Raw genomic sequence first — 11,316 nt, forward strand, 5'->3', positions numbered from 1 at the left:
TATGCTTGACAGCCTCAGTGATGCATGTTAATGAAGAGCTGTCATCCCTCAGATGTTAAAATTGTCCAGATTAGTTCATCTCTGTGTTTATTTAGGATTCTAGATGATAACCGGCTCTACATGTTTGCAGTACATTTAAGATACTCATCAAATTAAGTATTATTCTTCTTAGACAGTCTTTTTTAGATGATGAATCTTTTCATTGAGAATCAACGGAAGCCATGCCTGTTTTAATCATTGATCTCTTACCAGTGAATCACTATGGTCGGCTGTCTTAATACACTCACGCTAGTCTGCTCCTTAGCTGCTTCGCCTAATGGCATTCTGCTACAGATGCAGATTCATTGTAATATTTGCTGCATTGTGGGGCCATTTAACATGTTTTACAACCAGCGTATCTTTCCCAGTAGATCGTCTTTTCCTCCAGTGTTCATTCTGCGGAAAAAGTGAAGAAAGACAAAGAGCAGTCTGTTTATTGTATATAGCTAAAGCTGTTCATTTTATGTATATTTTCATTATATACATATTGAATGTTCTTTGGATTGATGTTCATTAAATTGCACGTTACTCATAGCACTGTGAGTCATTGTGCCCATAACATGGAATCATCATCCGTGAATGGACACTGAACAGCGGTGTTCGTATGTATGCTATATTATTGTGCTGCCCAGGTGGAAAATGTGCAGCAAATCGCTTCAATGTTTGGGCCGATGTTACAGCATGTGAAAAGGTATATAATGGACTGTTAAAGGCTAAAAGCTTTCGGCACAGCATTGGACATGTAGGAATGAGATACGTATCCTTTCCACACTCACATTCCAGCAACAGCTATTAAGATTTTTCCTAGCGTTTGTTAAATGGAAGCACAATCATTTGTCCGACATACAAGTCACGCGACACCTGAGGTGAGGATGTCGACTTGAGAAATAATTCTTAATTGAGGTGTGTATAGTGCTGACACGATCATGCGTCGAGGGTTGGATATGGTTATTACATTGCTGAGTTTAAGGAATTGTTAATCTCAGCTGTTTATTCTGAGAAAGATCTATTTTTGTATGAATTATAAAAATTACATCTACTAAAGAACGAGCACAAATATTGGAGAAAATCATATTTTTTAGGCATGTCCATCTTAACATAGCTTACAGTTCTGTCTTAGAGCTTGTTGGAATTTTAGCCACAAAGCTAATATTTAGGTGCAGTAGATTAACAAGCATGAAGACCCAGACCGATGTGGCAAATAGCCGATTTATAACCAAAAATATGACACCATTGGTATCCTTTACCGAGTCACGGAAAACTAGCGAGGTTGTCGATTGTATCACTTTGATGGTAAGGAGCACAGTGTTTGTAAGCAAGTGTGCTATTGGCCGGTCAGCCCAGCGCGAATCTCTAGTTCCTCTAGCAGCACAGCTTAGTTAGTGTCACGGTATATACCTCAATATTCCGTAAACACACAGTCCAGCTGTCTCACAGGAGTCACCGAGCGATTTTCTTAGACAAAGCCTTACATACTGTGGTAATGGACACCCCCGAGTGAGCTGACTAGAACATTGGATTAAATGGTTCACCTCTTTAAGACCTAAGTTCCCCTGACACTTTTAAAATGTAGCCCAACAGCTCCTAAATTGAACAATGTGTTGTATGTATCTCCACCTGCTGGTCCCACCACGCATGCTATGATGTTACAACCAACGACGACGATAAATGCACCTATCCCTCAAGTCCGAAGATCCATAATATGAGAACGTATTGCTCCTACATTGAATGACACCCCTCAGATCTTTTAGCTCCCTCTCTACAGCATTAAATTTTAAGTTTACATTTCAAAAAAACATGTTAAAGTACTGAGATGAAAATATTTTTACCAATGAATTTTACTTCTCCACTTTCTGCAGTGTGTAACGTGTACTTCCAGTGTATCAGTACACAGGACATCACTGTGGTGGTGTGATTAAAACTGCCACACTCGAAAATTACAGAGAATCACTGCTTTTCAGGGCTATATTAGGTTTACTCTTTAAAGGCCTCAGTCATCATAATTAGTCTAGAAAGATATATTCATCAGTTTATTCTGTGTAACATTTACAAATCCAAAGCCAATCAACTGAAGTGTTACTGTTTTATGACGTTGAAAGGAGCCCTGAATGAGGGATAACTGCAACTGTGATAACTGTTTTTACAATGAGAGAAATGGAAAGCACCCTAAACCTGACAAATAAATTCAAGGTAGAAGAAGGTAAAATTGATCCATGTGTGCTGTAATGTGGTTTTGTAATATCATTTTAATGTGTTTGAGTAGTTAAAATTATTGGAAGATTTTCCATTGATTGCCCCATCAACAGTCTTGTGATATTTACAGCCAATATTTTCATGAATTTTTACTATTTTCAGTTCATTTTTGTTTCAGTTGCTCCCTTTATTATTATTTTATATATATATATATATATATATACTATATCATAATATATAATATATATATATATATATACTGTATATTGTATTACTGACTGCTGGGCTACTGCACACTGACCACTACATAGTTGGATGCATTATTGGTTATACAGATTTTTAAATTAGCAATATTATATTATTATAAGTATTTTTTTGTAGTGAGTAATTTCAAAAACGTAAATTTCCAAAATCGACATGGTTTTGGTGTCTTTGTTGTAACTTTTCTATTCAAATGGCACCAGCAGCATTTGTTTTGTGGTAATCTGTCTGTTATACCAACTGTTATGTCATATTGATGAAGTTTTTGTAATGTTTCTTTCAAAATAGGGGGAAATTAAATCAAACCAAACCAAATCTGCACTAATTTCATGTAGCAATGATTCTCTGAGCTGAAACATGCAGAAGCATCACTGTGGCATGTTCTAAACTTTCTTCACTTCATCTCGAAATAAACCCGTCTCAGGAGAGCAGCAGACGCTCGCTGTCTTTCTCTGATTCTGTGTTCAAACCGTCACTGAAAACATTTGTTTCTGGCTAAATGAGCAGGCGTGTGTCCAGGCTGCTCCAAAGGCTAATTAAAAGCTCATCACCAAACAAACCAAACGGCACTGAAATGGCTCTCGCGTGAAGCTCCACCATTGTGTTGGAGTTATTTATTGCACGGGAAGCAGAGCAAAGAAAGTGCGTGCGGCGTTTCAGTGCGTCGGCGCGCCGGCACATTTGGCACCAGCGTAGCTTAAAGTTTTGTTTTAGCAGATGGCGCTTTGGCTCATTGTTTGGCAACGAGGATCTTTAAAAAATTCAAACCTGTAAGCTGGCAATGTAGCAATGGTTGCAGCAACGGGCAGTTAAATCAAGTCTAGTTAAATGTTTCTGGGCAGAGGAAGTTAAAAAAAACATATCTGTTGTATTATTGTATGATTTAGTTTTAATATATTAGTTTGGTTTTTACTTTCTTTGTAAAAAATACAGAAAAATAAAAAGGAGGACAATGAGAATGGGGGAAACTGGTATTTTTTCCATTATATGTTAATCTGTCTACTTTTTTTTTTTAAAGCATTTAGTCAACAAGATGTCAGAAAATAATGAAAAATTAAAAATGTTTTGATTTCCCGAATATGATGTCTTACAATTGCTTTTAGACAACTGTCTAAAAATAAAATAAAAATAATTTATAAAAAAGAAAAAGAGCACATTCTCACATTTTAGATGCTGGGAACTAGCATTTTTGCTGTTAAATTACTTCATTGTTGGCATTTCTGTCTGTATTTTAAATGTTTCTCTTAGTAATTATAAGCGTTAAAGAATTAAATGTACCTTGTATTTAATCTTTACATGAATTACTTCTTGTTTGCCCTCTGGGAGGTCATTTTAAACACGTTTTGTCTAATGGTTTGAATAGTGAAACTACCAGAGCTGCACACATTTTAAAAATGATTACCATCTTTGGTTGGGAGTGAAACTTCAAATGTGGCAGCAATTTCCTCCACCTGAGGAGTGAGTCATGACTGTGACGTCCGTCTTGTTATTTTTACTCAGACAGCACAGCGTGTCCTGTCACCTTACCTCCACCTTGACCCGGTTGTCTCCATAACACAGGTGCTGCAGGTAGGCGGCGGCGTTGGCCTGGACAGAGGGGAAGTGATGCTGCAGCATGTGGATGACCTCTGGCAGCTCGGGGTCACGCCAAGCAAACTCCCTGAGGAAACAACGAAGAGAAAACTTTCAGGAGCGTTCATTCACTTTCTGCTTTAACTCTGTTCTTTCCAAAACTTAAAGCTGAAGTCATTTGAGATACATTTTTAGTCTCTTTCTTCAGCATCACATGATATGTTTGTTTTCGCTGCTTCACATTCTGTGGATGGTGGTTGATCCATCCCTTTAGTCCAGACTGAAATATCTCAACAAATACCAAACTAATTAGCATGAAATTTAATTCATGTTCCCCTCAGGATCAACTGTAATCACATTGGTCATCCTTTTACTTTTCATCTAGCGTCATCATCAGGTCAACGTTTAAATCTGTTATCTATAAAACTTATAATATTCTCATCAACCCCAGCTGTACTTTGTGATTAGTGCTAATTTGTGTATGTTAACATGGTAAACATTATGCCTGCATTGTCACTGTGATTATACCAGCATGCTCATGTTAGCATTTAGCTCAAAGCGCACAGTGCACCTAGAATGGCTGTAGACTCTCCTATGGGTCTCTACGTTCACACTGCAGGCACAAGTAGTCCACGTGTACCTCACACGAAATTCTTTTGAATTCTGACATGTGGTCCAAATTAAACAAAGGTGCCGAACTCATGGGACTTTTATGTCACCATAGACCATGACCTGTTTACACTGGAATCAAAAAAACAAACAAAACAAAAAATCAGATCCGAGTAAATTGAATAAATCAGATCTGAGCACAAAGGCTTGCAGTGGGAACGTAGCATTCGTCTTGTTTCAACATGGCAGGCTTTTGATTGATTTATCCTGATTATACATACCTTTCTGCCAATAGATCCTCCTAAATGTTACACACTGGAATATTTATTCAACGAGTAAGCAAACGAGTAAGCAAACAACACTGAAAATCTGACCAAGCATTCAACGGTACTTCTGGTACTTGACAGCTTTCAAAACTCAATTATAAAGATAGATTTTGCTCTGCATTCAAAACAGTTATGTAACATCGACAGTGTCCAAACCATATCTGTGATATTTGTACAAGATAAACATTTATGCACAGACATGGATATAAATAAGGTTTCATTTCAAAGTGCTCTGTATTGATTTCAGTGAAAACCCATCTCAGTTTGTCAAATAACGGATATCTAATTATATCTGCGTGTGTGTGTGTGAGTACCTGGGGTCCTTATGGATGCTCTCGATGGACGGCGTGCGCGTGGCCACCCGGTCCATCAGTCCAGAGTGGCGGTGGGAGAAGACGGGCTCGCCGGGAACCCTGTAGGAGTCGACGTACAGAGCTGCAGTGCTCAGCCCGTAGCTGCTTCTTTGGTACGGCAGCGTGCCGCAGTGGCTTGTGGTCCGAGGGAGCGTCCCCATACCTGTGGAAAGGAGATGAGGATGCTTAAGGAAAACGTGATTTGGAAATTAATCTAACCCAGGTTTTCTTTTCAAGGCAGTTTGTACACATGGAAAATACATCCAAGGTCACATAAAGGGAGAGCAGACATTTAAAAAGCAGCGAGCTGTCTCACAGGCCACAGACCTGTATAAATCTTGACTAAACGAAACTAAAATGGCTCCTTAGATCCCCCACTATCAAGCTCCACAGAGCTTTCAGCTCTAAATCATTCTGCAAAGGCTTCAATTAAGCAGCAGCGGAGTACATGAAAGGTTTCAGCCTAATTAAGTTCTGACCTCGGGGAGCGATAATAACAACAGTTCCTGTGCCTGTAAACTCTGATTTCCAGCACAGATTTTAGAGAAATAATCTTCTGAGCAGATGTGAAACTGAGCCTGGGATGCTGATGTGAAAAATACTTCGAGTCATTTTCAGTGACAATGATAAAGCGGCTAAAAGTCATGTGAGGGTATCTGAGTTATGTTTTGGAAGATCACTGTTATTTATTCTGTTTTCACCACAATCCTTACTACAACTCCTGCTCTGCCACTAGTACTTCTATAAGTATTTGTGCTGAATGTGTCCAGATTTTTGGTACTTAGTTTGCTTCTTTGCTCCGAATCAGCCAGAGTTTCTGGTTTTGCTAGAAAGTATGGACCAATACTAACAATTTCCCCCCCAAAAATATATTTTAATCTGAATTTTTGTTATCATAAAATCTGTTTTTATTGTTTAAATGTTGCCGACTGTCACTCCACTGATCTCAAATTAAAAATTCCCAGGTTATGAACTAAAATGTTAACAATTTTAAGGCCTGAATTCCCAAATGAAACCACACAGTTGATGTATATATTCTAATTAGCTAATTGTAAAGAAAACTTTTGTGGGGCTGCATTACCTGTGTTAGTCCTGTAGAGGGAGCCCTGGGGGTCGTGGGTGGGGCTGTGGTACAAGGGGCTGTGGAAGGAGCGTTCATCAAAAACAGGCGTCATGTGACAGTCTGGAGACAACGCTGCCCTCAGCTCTGGATCTATCTGCCCCCCGTGACCGGCGTATGAGCTGTGGAGCCCTGCAGGTACACAAATAAAGACAAATAAACTTCATTTATTTACACAAACTTACAATTTATGATCGTAAGAACATTCAAAAATGTGGCTTTTCTGATATTTTTAGGAACAATGACTTGTGGTCATCAAATTAGTAATGCTTAAAGGTCCAGTGTGTAACTGTATGTTGCAAACATGGATAAGATAAGAAACAGTTAAGTAAAATTGTCTATAAACCGTCTGTTTGGTTCTCTTATAATGACCAATTACAAACATAAGGGGTCTGTCTAATGCCCAAAACATGTGAACTAAGCAAAAGAGAAACTACATAAAAACATTTATCATAGTGGAAGTTTTTGGGTCAGAAGAAAATTTAATAAAAGTGCAAGAAACACAAACTGTTCAGAAGCTATTTACAGAACAAAACATGTCATTAATTAGTTGAAGTATGTCCTGACACCGTTTCATTTTCATATTCTTACAAGCTAGTAACATATACAGAGATCATTTCAGTTAAAATAATTGCACTATAAAATGTTTCTACAGGCACACGAATGATGAAATTATAATAACAAGCTGTGTAATATCAGTAACGCCTGTTTCGGCCTGTTGTAGTCTTACATAAATCATATGTACAGCTCATTATTTGGCTCACACATCAGTCATCTGTAGGTGAGGCCATGCAAATCGAGATTATACCAAACACTGCAATTTCATAACACCAACTCATCCCCACTGCTTATAAAAACGCACGAAGACTCTGGTCACTCAGAATCTGCTGCAGGCACCGTCATCAGCAAGTCAAACAAGCAGAGCAGAGGGTTTTTCCATCCTCCAATCTCAGAGCAGATCAGTTCAAAGAGCGCTCCAATTATAAAGAGGCTTTGGGGCACGAGAGGGGCAGCCTCGGTGGAGCAGTCCAACAGCTGAAGCACACAATTTGCACTCAGAGCCGGCAATGAAGAAGCTATTTGCTTCTGCAGCTCTCATCTCTTGATTTATATAAATTTCTAAGCGAGTAAGGCGGAAAACCTTGGTCTCTAATCGCAAAGAACATTCCTTTGAAAGAAAATAAAACTGTGCACAATGTTGTTGAATCTGGACCTCAGTGTCTTTCTCAAGGGCTCTTCAGCAGTGAAGTAAACACACCAAAACTGTGACCTTTGGGTGAGAGGATGCTCAAATGCCTGAAATGCGCCAAAACGAAACAGATGGCTGGTTCAAGTGTTATAGATCCAAATCAAGCTCATTCACTATCACTGTGGTTCCCAGTGATTGATTTTAAACGTACAATATGTCGTTTCTGCTGCTAGGAGGTCTGTCACATTAAGACAACCATGTTTAGTCAGCATGGGTTGTTGTTTACCACCATTTCCGTCATCATTAGCTCAGCTTGTTTCTCTGACAACTTAAGATCCAGATGAATCCTTCATCCGGTTGAAATTTAGAGTTAAAAACCAACAAGATCTAAACAGTGGCTGGTAAAAATGTGGCTTAACACTGGATAAAAAGTCAGTTTATGACAGCTTCTGGCTGACAACCACATGCACAAATGCGCCATTGACAGGCGACCGGTGAAACACAGCCTTACCTCAATAAAATTATTTATCTAAGTTTGAACATTGTTATTGTTTATGGACATTTTAATCCGGAAATGTCACATATTATATCTTTAAACTGGATGTTATTTAACACTATTAATTATATCATGAATGTATTAATTATACATTTTTACTGTTTCAATTATAGTTTCATTCAACTAAACTGTCAATGTTGAGGTTGCAACTAACTGAATACCCCTCATCTCACCATCCATTCAGGTCAAACAGTGTTGCTGTATGTCGGCTCACTGGAAAGACTCTGCAGTGGTTCCCAACCTTTTTTTTTTAAGGACCCCTTAAATGAAGTCTCTCTGACTACAACTTGTGTTCAGGTCTTTAAAGTTTAAATCCTGAATAATAATCTTAACTTTAAATGGAAAAATGTTTCTTACACCCCTTACAATCAAGAAGGCCTACTGTGTTAAACTAAATGGAACGGAGTCTTAATTAGTATCATTCATAACACCTGTGTTTACCCTACTATTTCAAGTCTCAAGATTCAAGATTTCTGCTGTGAAAAGGCTTTGACTCCTTTGTTTTGACTCAAAATTTAATACTGAATGCTCACAGTTTGAAACCTCATCCACGCTGGTGACGTTGCAGTTTTTTCAATGAAAAAAAAAAGAATAATAAGAGATCATCTCACAGCTTACGTTTGTGTTTTGGCTGCTCACCAGGTTTTACTACCTAAGCTATGAGTGCAACTGATCAGTAATAGCCTAATCTTGTATATCCATCTATTGCTTATCTCCCTCATGTAATCTGGGATTATGTTGGATCTGCAGGATAACTGGGAATAAGGACTTAGGCGACATATTAGGCCACTCAGTAGCGCTGCAGGATGAAAATCAGTCAGCTATAGAATATAGGAGGCATTTTATTTAGTTCACCGACTGCTTCCCACACACGACCGATGCTTCTATCATCCTCTGTTCACACATGCACAAACACAACGAAGGCCCAACACAATAGGTGCAGGAATGCATGTGCACATCACTGACGTCCACACAAGCACTCATACTGATGCACGCGCAAATGCAGAAAACGCACATGGACACGCGTCATATGAAAACAGGCACGCGCTGATCGTAGCATGATAAAGCCTTCTGGTGCCGTCAGCTGATAATCACATGCTGACGCTCCACGGGGGCTTTGTGATAGAAACACCCCTATATGGGTCAGTGGGAGCGGCTTAGTTACAGAGGGCAGGATGGAGGAATAAATCTGTGTTGCTGCAGCATCAGCGGCGCCTCTATGACAGCAAATCCTCCAAACACATCAGTGTGTGATGAGAAAGTGATGAGCAGTTAATAAGAGAGGACCAGCTGCAGTAGGTTTCCAACATTGTTTTGCAGAAGAAAAGTCTTTTAAGACTCTGATAGACAATGTTCAATATATCTGATTTGCAGTATGTTAGTTTGTTTTAGTTTGAAATGTGCTCCTCAAAGGCGCCTGTAAGCCAGACTCAATGAACAGCCTGGCAGCAGTACAGAAATAATCCCTTCTCAGCCAGTTTCTCAGCCAGCCTCAGCTGTCTTAACCAGTCAGAGAAGCACAAAGTCAAAGGTTGGATTTCCAGGGATGAACTTCTCATGCTTATAAAATCATTATGCACTTCAAACTCAGCATTGTTACTACCTTGCTAATATTAGCTGCTTGGAGACTACACAGTGTGAATGTTTAAACAACCCCAAAGTAATGATTGAATGTCAAAACAATTGTCTGAATACATATATGTGTATTTATCGAGCAAAAAGGCCAAACATTAGTCCTGCTTCTACAAGTGAGACTGTTCTTCTTTTCTGTTTTATATTCATAAATTAACAATCTTTAGTTTTTAGACAGTCTTGGACTGTAGGAACACATAATAATCACTTTTTAGGCACTATTGTTTGATCATTTTCAAACAAAACACTTGACCTAATCATTTAACACATTGACTGACAGATTGATCGATAATAGAAATCATCCTAACCCTGAAGAATTTCCCATACCTTGAGACTGAACTGTGTGAAAGTAGCAGCAGTTGCAGCCCTGCTGGTTCTCTGTGGACCTGTTCATTAAGGTGAACTGAATCCACCTGGAGTCCGAGGTGTCTGTCAGTTCCTCGTTAGACAGCAGGAAAGAAAATGAGCAGAGCTGTCCCAGTTCCGTACTGTATGTATGGAGTTATTCTAACCAGGGTTTGGGTATGGCGAACATTCACTGAAAGAGCAAATTAAGGAAGAAAGCAGCGACTCACAGCTGCAAAAACAGCAATAAACTGTCAGGAAGATGGTGCCAAAGCTTGATGTAAAGTTCAGACAACAGGAAATCAATTAAAATACATATTTGACTTACTAATCATGAAGTTTTCATTAATTTATGTATTATTAAGTTTATAAAATATATAAAACAAGATCGGGAGGGTAAAAATGGTATTGAAACATCTCTAATATTAAATGCTAGAATGGAGCCGTATCACATTAATGGACATAACTGGAGGCAGAAGGAGGAAGTTTGTGGGAACATTCCTCTTTAATTGTTAAGTTGGAAAAAGTTAGAAATTAATAAATGCCTCAAAGTTATGAATATGCAAGTCAATGTTGGGCTAGTTACTCAAAGAAAATGTAATTTATTACATAACTTTACTTATTACTCCCTGAAACAGTAGTTAGTTACACTTCTAGTTTCATTACTTTTCTGCTACTCCTCACAAAGTTGATAATTGTGTCCTTTCTCCCCAAAATTCAGACTACTGACAGTAAAAAAAACAACTTACGACAATTCAAATCAGAGATTTTCAAGATTAAAGTAATGGAATATTTCCAGCTGCTGAATGTTTCCAGCTGCTGAATGTTTCCAGCTTCCAAACTAGTTTCCTCCACGATTACAAAAATGAAGCCAAGGACGTGATTGGATTGTTGGAATTCAAATTAGTAGGGGAGTGCAAAAGTACAAACAAAAGTACCGGCACTTCAGATTTTTGTCCATGAGTACCCTTACTTCTTTGTAAGCTCTGGTGAACATGGCCATACCCACCATGGAGGTCAACAGTAATTTTTCCAAGGGGTACACAATAAATGTTGTGAAATAAAAATAACTACTTTGATACTTTGAAGCCCCAAATCTCCCCTAGCAAGTTCAGTTTTTG

At 38.6% G+C, this 11,316-nt stretch overlaps 1 protein-coding gene across 1 annotated transcript in view; it reads right to left on the reverse strand.

Annotated features, from left to right (window-relative positions):
• LOC118339681 (plakophilin-4-like) overlaps window positions 1-11,316 on the reverse strand; it is a 43,279-nt gene that overhangs the window by 9,924 nt on the left and 22,039 nt on the right. The window contains exons 7-9 of the mRNA XM_035677381.1: window positions 6,435-6,605; window positions 5,315-5,516; window positions 4,016-4,153 (exon numbers count right to left, since the gene is read on the reverse strand). Of these exons, the coding sequence (XP_035533274.1) occupies window positions 4,016-4,153; window positions 5,315-5,516; window positions 6,435-6,605 (511 nt within the window). The remainder of the gene's footprint in view (window positions 1-4,015; window positions 4,154-5,314; window positions 5,517-6,434; window positions 6,606-11,316) is intronic.

Source organism: Morone saxatilis, unplaced genomic scaffold, assembly GCF_004916995.1.
Source record: "Morone saxatilis isolate NCDOM2014 unplaced genomic scaffold, NCSU_SB_2.0 Contig6, whole genome shotgun sequence".
Taxonomy (NCBI): Eukaryota; Metazoa; Chordata; class Actinopteri; family Moronidae; genus Morone; species Morone saxatilis.